We start from the raw sequence: 18,339 nt of genomic DNA, 5'->3' as shown, positions 1-18,339 counted from the left end.
GGAAAACAGTTTAGTGGTTTCTCAAAAAGCTAAGCATAGAATTACCATACAACCCCACAATTCTAGTCCTAGGTAGAAAAAAACGTGGAACCAACCCAAACATCCATCCACTGGTGGATAGATAAACAAGATGGAATATTACTTGGCCATAAAACAGAATGAAGGTCTGCTTCTTACATGAAGGTAAGAAGCCCCACGAGCTCTCTTGGGGGACAACAGCCTTCCAAAAGAGATGGCAAATCCTTATCCTACAATCCTTCTTGTCCTTTCCCCCAGACCCGGCCCTTTTCAATGGGGAAGCAGTCCTCAGATAATAGTCTAAGTAAGGGGCGTTGGAACGGAGACCGTGATTTCACTGGGGAAAGAGAGTGAAGCCTGGATCTTTCCTCCCACGCACTGTCCAAAGTCAGATTCTGTCATCGCCAAGCTGGCTTTTCCCTGAATCCCCCGAAGTCTCAAACCCGACAGGCGTGTCCTGCAGGAGAACTCAAGGCCTCGGCCTGCCCCCAAATTCCCAGCATCTTGCCTACTCGGCTCTAAAGGATGCCAGGAGCAGTCGTGGTACCAGGGTGATGTCATCAACAAGCTTCCTGGATAAGTGTCCACCTGTGCAGGTAGTTCCCTGCATCTCCAGCAGCTGGATGTCTAGGGAAGTGGAGGGGCAGAGTCCAGAAGCTTCTCAGGACACTGGCTGAGGGCTCAGGGCCTTAGCTTTCCCAAGCTCCAGGGCTAGAAGTCATCACAATCACAACAGACGCAGACAGATCTCAACTATCTGAAAACCGGTGGCCTTATTTCTAACCATTTTCCGATTTGAGAACCAACCGAGTTGTTCCTATTTCAGGCAACCGAATCCTTCTGTTATGGACGCAGAAGGAAGCTTCAGTCGTGGTTTCATTGCCTGGCATATGGGTGATTATGAGGACACCAATCAAAGGAACTCCAAACGGGCCGTCCTCCTCCGGCAGAGCCAGGTAGCATTGCCAAGAGTTTCCAGACCACCTAAGCTGTCAAAGCTACCAAAAGAGCAGGAGGTACAATCATTTGCTTTTCGGAATCATAGAAAAAGTCAAGCTGTCTTAACGTGTGCGTTAGAGAACGCTCCTTAATAGCGGTACTATGAATAATGAGTTTTATAGCTCCTTTCAACCTATCAGAACGTTTTGTAACTCATATTGCATTTCCACAGTGATGTCCGTATAGGGACTGGGTGGGTATTATTCCCATTTTATAGCTACAGAAAACAGGAGGTGTGGGGCTCAGTCCTTAGAACTGCTTATTTACCACATGGTTTAACCTGGAGAGCACAGCCATCTGCTCAGTTTCCAAAACCTGAGAAAACTCGCAGTCTGTGAGATGGAGTTAACTCTATAACGCTTCTTAAAACCCCACAGACTGGGCTTCCCTGGTGGTGCAGTGGTTAAGAATCTGCCCACCAATGCAGGGGACACGGGTTGGAGCCCTGGTCCGGGAAGATCCCACATGCCACGAAGCAACTAAGCCCGTGTGCCACAACTGCTGAGCCTGTGCTCTAGAGCCCACGAACCACAACTACTGAGCCCGCAAGCCACAACTACTGAGCCCGCGAGTCACAACTACTGACCCCACGTGCCACAACTACTGAGGCCCACGCACCTAGAGCCCGTGCTCTGCAACAACAGAAGCCACCGCAGTGAGAAGCCCGCGCACTGCAACAAAGAGCAGCCCCCACTCGCCGCAACTAGAGAAAGCCCGTGCGCAGCAATGAAGACCCAACGCAGCCAAAAATATAAATAAATAAATAAGTAAATAAATGTATTAAAAAAAAAAAAACACCCCACAGACTGCCTAGCAGAGTAAGAATATACCAGTTCAAATTCAAGGTTTTTTTCCCCATTACTATCTATGGAATCTTGAACAAGTTGCATATTTCCCGATGTGGGTTTTTTCATTAGTAAAATGGCGATGTTAGTATCTGTCCTGAATATTTTGTAGAGTTATCATGAGACTCAAGTAAAGAGTGTGTAAGCATGTATTCAAATGAACAACTATTTCCTGAGGTCCTTCTGCATAATACCACAGCGAATCCACTCTGTAGCCATCCAGCGTTTCAATATTGAGTGTGACAACAAGCTTCCATGATAGAAAAGGGAATACACTTAGAGGCTCCTGTTCCCTACATGGAGAGAGGCTCCTTGCTCCGCTGGAGAACCTTGCCACTGCCCTAGAACATTGCTTACCCTCTGTCGCCAGAGATCTGTTCATCAGGAGATGTCTGTTTGACAGTTAACTGTATATCCATCTGAAACACTCTGCGAGGAGCCGTGGACGTCCTCCTTGGTAGGTCCTGCCCCAGGGATGCTCTGTATTGAAGAAGGTAGCGTTCAGCTGCTGACATTCCTATGTGGTCTGAATTTTGAGCTGGGTCCACGTGAGATTTATTGCAGTGTGTGTGAAGGAGTCTTGGATTAGTTATTTTCCACCTGAACTAATTTTGTGTAGGATTAGAGAGATCATGGATTAAACCGTCCCAAATTCCTCCTACTATCTCTCATTCACTAAATCCAATTGAGATGTCTTTGTGCATTAAAAAAAATCTGTTAAAAGGCTGATTTTGAAATGATTCCAAATTTACAGGAGCACAAGAACAGTACTAAGTGAACTGACAGACTCCTCAATCATCAGTTCATTTTATTCTAATGCGTTATTTCTACACACACGCGCGCGCGCGCGCACACACACAGACACACACTGGTTTTTACTGAACCATTTGAAGGTAAGTTGCAGACGTGGTTTTGCTTTACCCCTAAATATTCATGGTGCATTGCCTAAGAACAAGGACGTTCTCGCACCTAACCATGGTACAATGATAAGATCCAGGAAATTTAGCACTGATACAATAATACCTTATCTATAGTTTATAAGCAAATTTTATTAATTGACCCAACGATGTCCTTTGTCATTTTCCCTGATCCAGGGTCCTATCCAGGACCAGGTATTACGTTTAGTCCTCAAACCTCACTAGTCTCCTTCAATTAGGAACAGCTCCTCAGTCCTGGTCTTTCATGACACTGACATTCTTGAACAATTGAGACCAGTTCTGTAGAATACCTCTTAATTCAGGTTTACCTGCTATTTCCTCGGGTGATGTGTTTTGGGCAGGAATCCCAAGGTGAGTGATGCCGTGTCATCCTCAGGGTATCACATCAAAGAGGCACTTGACGTGAGTTTAAGTCATCATTGGTGAGGGTAACTGATCACTTGGTTACACCTCTTCCCTTTCAGAGAGAAACAAAATACCGTATCATTCAAAATAAACTTTTTTATCAGCTTAGGCTTTTTTTTTTTTTTTTTTTAAACCGAGGAGCTCTAGCGCCGCACTGCAGCCTCGGCGCGAGCGCGTACCGGGCGGTGAGGGAGCGCGAGGGCGGGGCGCGCGACCGAAGCCTAGCAACCCCCTGACACGCGAGTGCCGCAGCCAATCCCGCTGCCCGCTCCGCGCGGCGCCGACCGGACGTCCCCGGGACGCCCGCTTCTGCCTGCGTTGGGCCGCACCCGTGCACCGGCTTTCTACTTAATTCCAGAGATACCTTAGAAACTTGTTCCCCAAGTCCATCCTTTGGATCATCCCACAGGGTTCTCGTGGCTGACACTTCACTAAGTACTCAAGCCCTCCCCCCTACTTTACATAAATTCTCTTCGGGGAAGATAACTCGGAGCAAATGATAAATTCAAGCTTCCAGCATAAGCGTCACACCAGCCACCTGTGCGTGGCTCCTGTTACTGTACTCACCTGAGACGCAGCCCATCTGCCATCCTCATGCTGCGAGAATCAGAACCATGCACTGGAAGCAGCCTTGGAAAAACAAAACTTTGCCAATGGTATTGGGGGGTTTGGGGAAAATTTTAAACACATAATCCAACCCACAATATCACAATGCTTTCTCATCAAGATAGATAGTTGAAAATGGGGATATTTTATATTCACGTTGTTGAGTTTGGATTTATTCTTATAAACCTAAGTTTAGAGATTAATTTCTAAAACTTTCTAAAACTTTCTAGAAGTGCAATTTATGGTATTTAACAGTATGTATAATTCTTGTATACATTACCCAAAATGCTCTTATAAATGATTTTGGAAATCAATTGGGCAAATTTCGAAACTGTTTTTCTACATTTCCCCAAATTTCTTCTTTTAAGTCACAAAATGTCTCTGAAGTTCTATCTTCTATTACATTTGTTTTCCCTTCTTTGGGTTGACCTTTTTTTCTCCACATAAATAATAGCTACTTAAGTGTCGTGAAATTTATGTGTATATGAGACAGTTTCAACATCGTGATCCATTTCTATTTCATTTCTTTGTTGCAAATATCTTCATTGCCCCCCTTGCTTCCAAAACATGGACATAATCTCAGTAACTGATATGTTCTTTCCCTCACCCACTCACTCACTCACACTGGGTGTGGGAGTAGTGATTCTCAAGATTTTAATGTGCATATGTGTCATCTGGGGGTCGTATTAAGGTGAGATCCTGGTTCAGTCGGTCTGAGATTCTGCACATCCGTCAAGCTCCCGGGTGAGGCGGCTCTGGTTGATCCAGGGATGCCGAGTAGCAAGGCGCTGGAGGATTTGCCCCGAGCTGCATTTTGAGCCAGAACGGGGGGGCCTTGATGGAGCAGAAGGGAGTGGGAAACCAGGACGAAGGATTGACAGGGCACAGGCAGTGATCAGCTCGCGCCTTTAGGTAACCAGCAGCCTGCAGAGGTGGGTGTCCGGTGCTGAGGCCAGAGGAGGGGGCTCAGGTGCTGAGGAGCTTGGATTTTCCTGGGCCAACTTTTAAACAAAAGTGACAGGATTAAACTTTCATTTTGGGAAGGTTAGTTAGACATCAGCCTGGAGGAAGATTGGTGAGAAGTGTTGCTACAAAAGGGAGGTGAGTTTGGAGGGCACTTTGGTAACTCGGGTGAGAATGAGGAAGGACTGAAAGAAGGAAAGAGCAAGGAGAGCAGGTGATGCACTTGGCACCCAAAGAGTGCAAGTTCAGCAGCTCTGGGTGCCGACTGATGTGGGGAAAGACCTCAGTAACCATGGGAGGAGCCAGGGGAGGCTGATGGACCTGACCTTGTGAGGTGAGGGGTGGAGGCAGGGGCCTAGGAGGAAGGTTGGTAGACTGAGTGCTTGAAGGTGAGAGAAAGGGATGATGACTGCTGGCCTGAGGTCCCCAAGAACACAGAGGGCGAGGCACAGCAGTGGGGATTAATCTCCTCTCTCCCACCACGAATGAGCTGGTACCTCCTCCTCTGCTGTCTCAGCGGTTGTCCTAATTTAGGCTCTTCCCGTTCTGCAGCACCCTCTTTGCATCCCATGTTCAGAGACTATGTGACTTATCTAAGCGGAACCTCTGAAGTCTGTACTCTTCACTATGTTAAAGATCTTTGCTTTAAAGTCAACCTCCAATAACCTGGTGTGACAATATTCTGACTCCCAACTGCTTCGTTGGGTCCTCATGGATGTCATTGGACCGATATCTTAAGTACCTATGTTAGTCAGGGTTCTCCAGGGAAACAGAACCGACAGGATGGATGGATGGATGGATGGATGGATGGATGGAGAGACAGACAGATGAATGGATAAAGGGACAAATGGATGGGTAAAGGGACGGATGGATGGATGGATGGAGAGATAGATGAAATGGATAAAGGGACAAATGGATGGGTGGGTGGGTGGGTGGATGGATGGATGGGTGGGTGGATTGATGGAGAGATAGACACGAATGAATGAAGGGACAAATGCATGGATGGATGGGTGGTGGATGGATGGACAGATGCATAGAGACAGACAGATGGATAGCTTTCTCTTAAGGAATTGGCTCACATGGTTGTGGAGGCTGGCAGACCCCAAATCTGCACATAGGCCAGCAGGCTGGAGACCCAGGCACGAGTGTGAAGGCCGTGGGGAGGCCGAATTTCCTCTTCTTCAGGGGATCTCAGTCTGTTTTCTCTGAAGTCCTTTAACTGACCGGGGAGACGCCCCACCGTATGGAGGGTAACGTGCTTTACTCAAAGCCGACTCATCTGTGTTGCTGTCATCTAAAAAGCCTTCACGGCAACGTCACACGGGCGTTAGACCAGGTATCTGGGTACCGTGGCCTAACCAAGGTGACACATCAGATTAGCTGTCATAATACCCACCTCATCCAGGTGTGAGGATCAAATGAGGTGACATATATCAGGCATCCGACAGAACCAAGAAGCAATGTGGTGTGTGTGTGTGTGTGTGTGTGTGTGTGTGTGTGTGTGTGTGTGTCAGGGCTTTCTCAATGGCGTGATTTTAAAGGGAACATGAAAAACACTTGAAATTTACCTTTAATCCAAAAAGGATTTAGCAATACCTAATATTACTCCTTCCTGTATTCTGCAAACAACAGGATTCAGTATGGTCTTATGTAGCTACAAAAGTTACACCTCATAGCATATGTTTCCTGAGGCCGTATGTATCAGTGATACATTTCATAGCAAATATTTTCTAATGCACTTTATTTTCCTAAAATAAAATTCACAAGATTCATCAACAGAATAACCTTACACACATAACTTATAACAAACCACTATAATGCCCTAGTTGTACTGTTTGACAACTTATATTAACATATACTTTAATACACAGACATTGGGGCACTAGTAGATTAGAAAATATAATGAACAAAGCAGATACTCACTCCTGGATGGAACCTCCACGAAGGCAGCCGCTACAAGCAGAGATGATACGGAACACTGTGCTGGTGACAGACTTCATGAGGAGCACAGCTACGGGTAATAGGCTTTTCCAAATGCACGTCAGTTCTTGCTGAAATCCTCAACCTTACAAAGTAAAACCTCGCCTCAGTTTATATACAACAGTGGCATTCCTGGAAAATTCAGCGTATAGTAAGCTCATGAGAGAAATGCGTTGTGCTTGTATGTAACGCAAAATTAAATTCTCAGCTTAGCTCATTATAAACTAAGGCTTTCACCCACCTGAATGTCAGCAGGATATTTGTGAGTCACACGGGAGGTGGGATAACGCCTCATTCCGGGGTGCCCTGCACGTGACAAGATGTTCTCCTATCCCCCTCAGCCCCTGCCCACCCTGTGCCAGGAGCCCTTGCCCACCACCATGCTCACCAAAGAGGCCCTACGTTTCCCAAACAGCCCCGCTGAGAGTCACTGACATATACAGTGGGCTTGTGTCAGCATGAATTACCGGAGATGAGACGTCTAAGTCTGATTAAACGTAACAAACAAATCATAGGCAGTACCAGGAAAATGTTCAAGATAAATTCAGAAGGTTTATTGCACCAAATGCCACATAAGAATGGGTCAAAATGATATGTGAACAAGTTTGAAAAAAAAAATTTCCATACATTGCCATTGATACCTATTTAACTGATCAAAAACATCAAGTCCTACCAATTTGTCTTAATGGAGCTTCAGTAGTAACAAATCAATCCGAGAATTTTCTCCTTTTTAAACCACTTAAATTTAAGCATATTGCAATCTTGCTTTCAAGATACACGGTTCACCAAAGATGGACATTTAAAAATTAACATTCAGAGGGGGCTGCTTGATTTAGGCAAACAGTATATTAAAAGGTCCCCTCTGCCAAAGCACAAGAGAAAACAAATGGTTCACATTTACCGAGAAGCTAAAGGCTTTTTCAGTTTATTGGTGAAAATATGCATGAACAAAATACTTTCAAAAGTATGTGTTAGTGGAAAAATCCAGATATTTAAAAGAACCGTGGGGTCAGTTTATGTTCTTTATTTTTATGTACAACCAACTCTAGTGAGGAACCTAAAATGCTACAGGCTGTAATTAGAAGGGCCTAAACAACAGTTTAGTATCGCTTAGCAGGCAGGGATTTTCATCCCTCGAAAAAAGTTAACTTTGAAAAATATGGAAAGTTTAAAAAGTTGCGATGTGTAAACGGCAGTTCCATGGGATGTGAAAAGTTTGGAGTTACTTTCATTAAAAAACAGCACACTTCAGAAAAATGGATCGAAGCCTATACAAAAAGCTATTTAACACTGATAAAAATAAAATACTTTGGAATTATGCACAAGTATGGAAGCTACATTTTAAGTTTTCATTGTCATGTTTAAACGTACACAATGATCTTTACATTCATATCACCCGTCAGTCTATGAAAAATAAAACCGCGACATGCTAGAGAGAGGCCCATCACGGTCACGCGGGCACACACCGCTCTATCCTGCCTCCCAGCTTGCGTGGAAAAGCAAGATGCTACAAAAGGTGCACTCAACAGGTAAGACGTCAAAGTTGAAGAAACCCTAAAGGTGGAATCCTGTCAACTGAGGTAGTTTTCTCTATTTGTACATTTTTTTTTTTTTTTTTTTTACTTTTGTTTCTTTTCTTGAGGTGGGCCTGGGCGAGGGTGGGTCCCTTCCTTGCCTCTTGGGCTAAGACAGACCCAAGCCACCAGGTGGGGTCCGGTGTGTGTCTCAACACAGTTCCATGAGATTCTTTTCCGCTTTTGGGAGGAGGTTGAGTTTAGGAGAGAGCACAGGTGGATGTCCTCCAGGGGAGGGTTTATGAACGAGCAGCAACACATCCCTGGTCTGCTGTGCAGGCGGCAGCCGTGAGGGTCGGGGCTGCCCAGGGTCCTGAGCGCTCTCCCTCCGTCACCTTCTCCCGGGGGAGGCGGGGGACAGGAGATGCGGAGGCAAGGCCAGTTTCCTCAGCTTCCGGGGGCTGGGCCGCATCTGTAATGCGTGGAGTTTGGAATCGGCCATTTGAAGCTCAGCGTCCCCCGGGCCAGGTCTACTGCTCACCGGCCGCTACGTGCACTGATTTTTGTTCATAGTTATTGTCTGTGAAGCCCTGGAAGGTCGGGGGAGGAGGGAGGGGAAGCGCCCAGAACGTGTCAGCGAGGAGAAGGGAACCGAGACTGCGGGTGCTCGAAGCCGGTGCAGAGGGGACGCTGTGACCTCACTCAGCACGGACGGGGAGAGGGTGGCCATGGGCGAGGTCCGTGACAACCGCCGCGATGCCACGGAGCCAAGGACTCGGAACACCCGTCTCGTGCCAGACATCAGGCAAGAGGAAACAGAAAACGTAGAAAGAATGGACAACGTCACTTTTATGAGAGAAAGGCATACGATACAAATCCAAGATCTTAAGAGCCTCAACACGCCTCTCTGCATTCCACACCGTAAAAAGAAAAGGGGGGCGGAATTCCCTGGGGTCCAGGGGTTAGGGCTCGGTGCTCTCTCCCTGCGGAGGGCCTGAGTTCAGTCCCTGGTCGGGGAACGAAGATGCTACAAGCCGCCTGGAGCAGCCACAAGAAAGAAAGAAGATTTATTAAAAAAGAGCGGGGAAGGCTGCAGTTCTGACCTATTCCTAAGAAAGGAAGAACACACCTGTGTTTCTCCATTGGTCCTGCCGCTCTCCTCTTTCAAACAAACAACTCGCGTGTGTTTGTCAGAGAGTAAAGACACAGATGAATGTAACTTGGGTTTGGGGATCAGGATTTTATCAGGTAGAAAATATGAGGTCATCTTAACTCCTGAAAGGGAAGTCGTTTCATATTCTGAGGTGCAAAGGCTATACATGGAAAGGACCAGCATCAATTCATAAAAGAGAAGGAAATCAGAGCCTGGTTATAACGAACCGACCTCAAGATCTGCAGGTGTAACAGTTCTGCTGTACTGGGTTAGCCCCCTGCCTTTCAACCATCCATTTACCAAAGAGGCTTTTCCTTCACCCTGGATGATGGTCAGTAAACTAAAGTTAACGTCAACAGAAAATTAAGGATTTCTAAAAAGCACACGATGCTCATAAATAAACAATGCTTCATTTTGTCAGGTTTTTATACTACGGGGCAGTGAATTTCTGGGAAGCTGTTTTGAAAAGGACATAGGGATTGGAAGGCACAGAGATGATAGTGTAAAAATTCAGCTCATATCTGGATTGTTTACAAACGTTCAAACGAATTCCTTTCATGAGTCATCCTGCACTCTTGCAGCTTTCATTTCCCACCCGGACAGCTGGGCCTTTTAAGGTATAAATAGTCATTTGTATTAACTAGTATAGGAAGAAGGTGGCTTCCGCGGGGAGGAGTTCAGCCACAGAACCACTCGCCAGCTTACAGAACCAACTTTGGTGAACGGCCCCGCTTGAAAGGCTGCCGAGAGCTGCGAAGCGTCTGGAGAAGCCGGGCGGGGTCGGGCCCGAGCTCGCAGCTGCCACGGAGCCACACGGGGCCGGGCTGAGGACGCCGCGCCGATTCCTGCCTTGATGGCACCAACGACCCGTCCCTGACCTACCCGTGGCTGCACCTCGAACACGGTAGACTGGGACAAGACGGGGAAGCAGCGGGTCCCTGGAGCTCCCGGCCCCCCGTGCTTTGCGCCAGACGGTGACGGTGACGCCGCAGCCACTGGAGCGGAGGGTGGCACGCGCGGGCTTCACTCGGCCGCTGACCCGGGGTCCCCGCGCTGACCGTCTTCTCAGGACGGTGGGACCCCTCTCCCCAGCTTGGGGAGCTCGCGCTGGAACTTGGAGATGTCTCAGCCCCGCTTCTGGGCCCCGACGTGCTCACACCACCGCCTGGCCCGGCCCAGCGCGGCCGGACCGGCTCCGTCTGCCCTGCCCGGGCCTCGTGGTCCTGGGGAGCGGCCGTCTGTCCTCCCTCCTTCGGCTGAGCGGCTGATCCTTCTTCCACGGAGCAGCTGTCCTGAGCGTCAGCTTATAAGAGTATCTGAGCGACGTACGGAGAGTGAGTGCTGGCGACAGCCGTCAGCAGGGGCAGGTCGTTGGACTCGATCCTGAAGGTGGAGAAAGGAGGGGACGTTGCTTTAAAGCAGCAGGACTTACGGGAAGGGCCCCGGCGCCGGACCCCAGGGCTGGCCGGTCAGTGCCCAGAACCGATGACGGAGTGAACGAGGCGGGGACACGGGAGCCTGTCCCTGTGACTCTACGTTCCCCGCATCTCTGCGTGGCCTCTGTGCGAGTCCCCCTCCGGCCAGCCCTCCCGGCCTGCACCCCGAGTCTGCACCGGCTTCATGTTCGTCTCTGGGAACGCATGACGGTGGCAGCGTCTCCAGAACCCCGGAGATTTCTTCAAGGCTGACACGCCCGAGACCCCCAATGAGCACGTGCCCAACAGTCACAGGTGGGCATGGGCAGAAGGCCCCGCGTCCTGGAGAAGTCAGGACAGTCTTGGTCCTTGAAATATGTCCTAATGCTCTCCCTTGATTTCCGAAACCAAAAATTTAAAATATAACCTAAAAAGGCAGCTGGCATGAGCTCGTGGAGTTTTCCATGCCTTCTCCAGTAATGCTCCCTCCGGATCTCATTTCAGGGCAGACAGGGAGCTCCCAGCACCTTAGTGCTGCTGGCCTGACCACGGGAGGGGCTAAGGAGGGGCTGGAGGGACCCCCACTAACAAGGCGCTGAGGGGCCTGGCGACGAGGAGGTAAATCCCCCCTCACCATCCTTCTCGGGGTGCTGATGGTGGGCACCTGTCAGTCAGGGGCCAGGCAAGCGTCCTGGAAATAAAAGCTGCACATCCTGCATCGGCAACCGGATGGGGTATGGGGTAGGACTACAGTGAGGCTGGTGAAGAGGTCTAAGTAAAAAGTGCAAAAGCAAACGCCTCAAAAGGGGAGAATATTGGGCTTCCCTGGTGGCGCAGTGGTTGAGAATCCGCCTGCCGATGCAGGGGACACGGGTTCGTGCCCCGGTCCGGGAAGATCCCACATGCCGTGGAGCGGCTGGGCCCGTAGAGCCATGGCCACTGAGCCTGCGCGTCCGGAGCCTGTGCTCCGCAATGGGAGAGGCCACAACAGTGAGAGGCCCGCGTACCACAAAAAAAAAAAAAAAAAAGGGGGGGGGGGAGAATATTTTTTAAATGATGTAAGAAAAAAAAAAGTGACAGGAAACGCTAAGAGCCAAACAATACAGTATAAGTCATATCCTGGGTGTGAAAGATGAAAAGTCCGACAGGAATGCAGAGGCCTGAGCCTTGAAATAATACTTTGGTTGGCAGGCTTAACAGAGAATTTCAGGGTTGACGCTTTATACACGGTATTTCCTTGCCCCAAAGTGGTGGCGGGGGGGGGGGGGAGACAATGCATCATCTACACGATGTTTTTTTGTTACTTCTCTGTGGAAAACTAAGCAGAGAGTAAAACACAAGTCAGAATGTCTTCCCCCAGAGAAGTTAGGGCAAAGCCTCTGGAAAATGATATACGTTATCGATAACATGCATGCCTCCTCTTCTGATGGGCTCATAATAAAAGGGAGGAGAGTACGGTCACCCCGGGACGTGCAGACGGGCCCCCAAGTCCAGGGGAACGGCCTTCCCCGCCTCCTCCAGAAAAAGCAAGGAAAACACAGCTGCTGCCGCGTGTGTGACAGCTCGTGACTCTCACATCTTACTGAAATGACGAGAAATGGGCAGACGGAGTAGGATTACGCTTTTCACTTTCAAGGATAAAATAATCCAGGGGGAAGACTCACAAGGCACCACTAGCTTCAAGGTCTGCATGTGTTTCCAGGTGTGACACTCCAGTATCAGATACAAGAAACATGCCGTTCACTGGGGAGCCCCAGAGGCTGGACAGGTCAGTGGGTAGAGCGCAGGGGACAGCCCCCCCGCAGGGGGATGCTGGCACTCCCCAGAACTCACCCCAGAACGACACTTAATTCCTTCACGTGCACGCGCGTGTGTCCACGAAGATACTCAGACAGCATCTTACTCTTCAGGTACATCTCCTGTAGTCTGTCTTCCAGGTGCATGATGCACTGCAAAGCCAATCACGCTCACGGTGAGGGCAAGAACTCGGATCTCTGCCAACGCCTAAGAGCCGTAATTCCCTCAATCCATTTCTAAGTGCGCTACTGTCATCTCGTCTCTTTAACTTATACTTCGAGAATTACAACCCAGCTCAAACCCTACCATGAGCAGGGATGAGAACAGGTTTTTGTCATCAACAAGGACCTACCGAAAAGCACAGGGAACTCTACTCAGTACTCTGATAACCTATATGGAAAAGAATCTGAAAAAGAATAGATACGTGTGTGTACCACGTGCTGTACACCTGAAACGAACACAACACTGTAAATCAACTGCACTCCAATATAAAATTTAAAAAAATAAAAAAGAATAGGTTTTTGTAAAACAATAAAGTTTAATTTTTCCAGTGACTGTTAAGATCTTCATATATATTTTCTGGCCTTTCTAAAAAAGCATTTGTTTCTACATAGTTAAAATCATTCTATAAGTATACTTATTTCTTGCTTTCAAAAAACTTTCCAATAATCCTTTCTTCCCATGTTATTAAAAATTCTTTATCAATATAATTTTTGACTGATTTTTCAGAACGTGAATTTACCATTACTAAAATCACATAGCCATCTGCATTTTTGTTATTATACATAATTCTGTAAAGAGCACCTTTCTTCTTGTTTTCCTATATCTCAGATTATTTTGCTGCAATTCATTCCCAGAAGAATGACCGGAACAAGGTTATTCTGAACCATTTTCTTTTTTGCTGTCAAGAGTGTATTTTAACTAGGTCTCTAGTAACAATGAAGAAAGGGCAATTTTGTTCAGAACATCTCCACCCTTGGAACTGTGTCCAGCTTCGTTTTTAGGGAGCAGCAGTCACTCGTGTCTTGCACCAGAGGCAAATGATTTTGCATTTGGCAGGGAGACCGATCCAGGCAGCTCAGTAAGTCACCTGATGGCTCCGACAAGGGTCACTCCATCAGACATGATTTTCTTCTAGACCATTATGCCTGCTATTTTCAAGGTAAAAAGATTAACAGATGCACTTGAAAATGTTGATCTCGACCACCTGGGCTGATCAGTGACATGGAAAAAGTATCCATTCGAGATGGAATCTTTTCCGTTTTTCCTTGGCTTAAAATCTTAAGTGCATCGTGTTGTGTGGACGAAACACAACTGGTAAGTGGGTAAGAGTAATAATCAAAGCAAGGAGGATTTCGCCAATTCTCTTGGGGGAAAATGTTCCCCCAGGAAAACAGAGCTAAGTGCGGAAAGGTCTCCTGTTCAGTGTCAGTTCCTTGTGGAGCAAATACAAAGTTTTAGTAAGAGTGTTGTAAAATATTAAAAAGAACACTGACATTACGTTGAATCCTTTATGTTTTAAAATAGTGAATTTACTGTGTTTTCATAGTCCCCAGGAAAACTGTGTGTTGCAGTGCGGAAATAAACAGAACATTGGTTCATATGGAATGTGCACGGGACTTGCAATCAGAGCACTTAGAAAGTTTTTTCAAAGCCTGACTATGAAATTGAACTGTTTTGGGATTCCTCTCCCTCCTTTCTGAGATGGATTTCTTCAACTTTAACTTCTGAAATTTTAAATACCTACTTTCTCTTTTCGTACTGAAGGTCCTAACAGGCCTTTAATCACGTGTTTCATTCGAGTGACTTTTAAGGAGAATTTTAAACTGCAGATGAAATGTTCTTTGATCCTGATTTTGTCAAGTCATTCATATTATTAAGTAGTTATATGTAACTTACGTCTAAATGAAGTAAAAAGAATTAACTGTGGTAATTTACTGCTGGGATAACTAAGACATCAAACGTAGCAAGAGCTATGGATTATAGAATACAATATAAAAGTTTGGTAAATGTAACAGTAAAAAACTGTAAAATCGAATATATCTCTCTTCCCTTACAGAAAAGCAGACTTTGGCCTCTAAATCAGCATGATGCAAGTTGCTACTAGAAGGAAAAACTGCCTACAAATGTAGAACAAGCATCAGGTTGTAACATGCCACAGGTGGTGCCTTCTGTGTTACCCCTGAGAACAGGCCTCCTACAGTTTAAAGCCCAAATAAAGGTTTCAGTGAAAAGGTGGTGTCAGTCTTTAAAACCATGAACACTGTTCACACAACTGGTTCTCACTAAGTTACACTAATAGTAGCTGTTTCCTGAGTGTGTATAACATCCAACACTACTTCAAGTGCTCTACCTGAATTATCTCACTTAATTTTTATAACCAGACAGGATAGGTTCTGCTGTGCCCCAGCTTCGACAAGGCACACGATTCAGAAGCAGAGAAGCCTGGGTCTGAGTCCAGGCCACTGAAAGCCCACGGACTGGCCACTACTGTCCACTGGCTGCCAGGGCATCTCATCTCGCCTGAGCTTGGACAGGTAGAAAGCAGCACCTTGGAGGATTCTCACACATGCCTGTTGCCTAGGTACCATCTTCACTTTGCAGAGGAGAAAGCTGCGGCCCCCGAGATGCCCGACGAACCAACGGCAAAGCCCGGACGTGACCCCCAAGATGTCCAGTGGCGCCCCGTGACGCTGTGCTGTCACCTGAAGTGACGGCCAGTGTTTCAAAGCACCTCCTCCAAGGACACCTTCCGAGGAGTGTGGCGCACCTGCAGATCTGGTCACGAGAGCTCAGGGGAAACCGTCCATGAGCAACCAGGGAGGTGGCTCATATTCAGCCTCCTACTTGGTTGTCAATAGCTCTGCATCTTTTGCGGAGGCCGGAGGCTGGAAGGGAGATGCTGTTTGGTTTGGGGCTGACGGAGGGGGAGTCCAGAAAGCTGGTGAGCTCATCCCAGCTGCAGCCCCGCCAACTCGTGGGGCTCTGCCCTGTACGTGCCCTTCAGCTGCGCTTCTGCTCTGGAAACCTTGCTCCCTTCCTTGCTAAATGTATTTTCTCTTGATCTCTCTGCACACAGACACACAGACACACACACACACACACACACACACACACACGCACAGGAATTTGTTTTGCATATTATTCCAGGGACTCAGGGAGAGCTGCTGATCATTTTCTTGGAGTTTAGGGGGTCTGTCTACTGTTTGTATTTAATGTAACGTTATCAAAGTGATTTTAAAATCCCATTCGAAAAGCAACAATTGATACCATCCCCTTTGGCTATGGTGCTTCGGCATTTTAAGTGTTTACACGAACGATACTCTATTTATCCATAACAACTTTGGGAGGATGGTCTCTGAACAGATGGAACTAGTCCCTTCGGAAGCTGGCTGGCTTGCATTTGACCTGAGGACGGGAAAACCAATGAGTCCCCCAAAGGAGGATTTTAAATTTCCCTTTATGCTCGATCCCTGCCCCCATACCTGACCTGTTTCTCCATGTAACTTGTTCAAAAAGACTGTGTCACTCTGTGCTCTCTGTCTCCAGAAGGACTATTGCTACTGAATCCAGCCCGTGTGCTGGTTTTGTGTCACACGCTCTGTTTTCACTGAGGCTAACATCCAGTTAGACTAAAATCAATACACAGGAATTCATGACTTTATAACCACGATGCTGCGGAAATGCTTTTTTAGCTCATTTCTCTGATGGTCTGAGAACGATACTTACAAAGTCGGCGGGGAGGTGAAGCCTGTGAAGCTGGAGGATGGACTGAAGCAAGCTGGACACCTGGCTTGAGACCAGGACGTCCTGGCCGAGTTTCGTGCTGTCCACCGCCTTCCTCTGACTTGTGGCCACCTGGACGCTCCACTTGTCCGTGTCTGCAATGATGCACACGGCCTCGGCGATGGGCTCGTCGAGCACGGGGTGCTGCGGGACAGACACACGGGGTCAACTCTTCACCATGCTTCCGGTGACATCAGAACGTCCAGAACTTTCTGTGCAGCGTCAGACTCAGGGGCAGAGGTGATGGCGGGACCCGAGCTGGGGTGTCATCCCACAGTCATTTAAATGTTAACTTGACAAAACTGCACCCAGTCATTATTTCCTTCCCGCGCCCAGGGGGCACACTATAAGCGTCATCAAACATGCAGAGGTAAGCAAAAAGGCCTGTGATCTCCCTACATCCCAGGACATTAAAGCCCGTTTCCTTCTGGAAGACTGCACTCTCCTTTCATGCTTTTTGTTTTTATTTATTTCTTTTTTTCCCACGAGTCTTGTGGGATCCTAGCTCCCTGAACTGGGATGGAACCCGGGCCCCCTGCAGTGGAAGCGTGGAGTCTTAACTACTGGACCGCCAGGGAAGTCTCTGCACTCTCCTTTTAACATGGAGACGGTCAGAAAAAGGTGTAGGAGTCTGCTGCCATTCTTCCCATCACAAGGTTTGGCAGGGTAACTTAACAGTCCCTGAAAGGTATAGCTTTAATCATGAGGCAATATTTATTCAGAAACCATGTGCTACATGCATAAATCAACTCCAGGACAACTAAAATCAGACGGGGCTAGAGAGCTGTGTATCGAGATGAGGCCAAAAGGCACAAGTGTGGCTACTGACGGACATACTTAAAATACCAAATCCTCAGCAACTGGGCAGTGATGGACGGAGCACATAGGAAATGTGCCACGGGGCAAACAGGGTGAACACTGACGCAGTCCAGGAAAACGGCCTACAAGAGGCACGTGAAAAGGCGCTCAACATCACTAATTATTAGAGAAATGCAAATCAAGATTACAATGAGGGATCACCTCACACTGGTCGGAATGGCCATCATTACAAAGTCTACAAACGATAAACACTGGAGAGGGTGTGGAGGAAAGGGAACCCTGCTGCACTGTTGGTGGGACTGTAAACTGGTACAACCACTATGGAGAACAGTATGGAGGTTCCTTAAAAAACTAAAAACTAAAAACAGAGCTACCATATGACCCAGCAATCCCACTCTTGGGCATATATCCAGAGAAAACCATAATTCGGAAGGATGCATGCACCTTGATGTTCACTGCAGCTCTATTTACAATAGCCAGGACATGGAAGCAACCTCAGTGTCCATCGACAGAGGAATGAATAAAGAAGATGTGGTACACATATACAATGGAATATTACTCAGCCATAAAAAAGAATGAAATAATGCCATTTTCAGAAACATGGATGGACCCAGAGATTGTCATACAGAGTGAAGTAAGTCAGACAGAGAAAGACAAATACTGTATGATATCGCTTATATGTGGAATAGAAAAAAACGGTACAAATGAACTTATTTACAAAACAGAAATAGAGTCACAGATGTAGAAAACAAACTTATGGTTATGGTGGGGGGGGAAGGGGAGGGATACATTGGGAGATTGGGATACATATATACACTGCTACATATAAAATAGATAACTAATAAGTACCTATAGCACAGGGAACTCTATTCAATGCTCTGTAATGACCTGTATGGGAAAAGAATCTAAAAAGAGTGGATCTATGTATACGTATAACTGATCCACTTTGCTGCACAGCAGAAACTAACATAACATTGTAAATCAACTATACTCCCAAAAAATTAATTAAAAACAAAACAGCCTAAAAAATTGAATTTCTCAAAACTGATCACAGTATAACTGCTTCACCACTAGCTCCTGACACACGTGTTCAGGATCCCA

At 47.1% G+C, this 18,339-nt stretch overlaps 2 protein-coding genes across 6 annotated transcripts in view; one reads left to right on the top strand and one right to left on the bottom strand.

The window, feature by feature from the left end:
* Positions 1-1,417, top strand: part of CUNH4orf45 (chromosome unknown C4orf45 homolog) — a 142,993-nt gene extending 141,576 nt beyond the window's left edge. Inside the window, exon 7 of the mRNA XM_029235885.1 lies at positions 845-1,417. Within this exon, the coding sequence (XP_029091718.1) occupies positions 845-1,109 (265 nt within the window). The 3' untranslated portion in view covers positions 1,110-1,417. The remainder of the gene's footprint in view (positions 1-844) is intronic.
* Positions 1,418-8,114: 6,697 nt separating this feature from the next.
* Positions 8,115-18,339, bottom strand: part of FNIP2 (folliculin interacting protein 2) — a 111,630-nt gene continuing 101,405 nt past the window's right edge. For all 5 annotated transcript variants that reach the window (XM_029235681.1, XM_029235680.1, XM_029235678.1 and 2 more), the window contains 3 exons: positions 16,363-16,563; positions 12,670-12,785; positions 8,115-10,804 (listed from right to left, as the gene is read on the bottom strand). In XM_029235681.1, the coding sequence (XP_029091514.1) occupies positions 10,726-10,804; positions 12,670-12,785; positions 16,363-16,563 (396 nt within the window). In that variant the 3' untranslated portion in view covers positions 8,115-10,725. The remainder of the gene's footprint in view (positions 10,805-12,669; positions 12,786-16,362; positions 16,564-18,339) is intronic.

The sequence above is a fragment of the Monodon monoceros genome, unplaced genomic scaffold, assembly GCF_005190385.1.
Source record: "Monodon monoceros isolate NGI ecotype Baffin Bay Population unplaced genomic scaffold, NGI_Narwhal_1 Super_Scaffold_20, whole genome shotgun sequence".
Taxonomy (NCBI): Eukaryota; Metazoa; Chordata; class Mammalia; order Artiodactyla; family Monodontidae; genus Monodon; species Monodon monoceros.
This window is presented reverse-complemented; position numbering and strand designations above follow the sequence as displayed.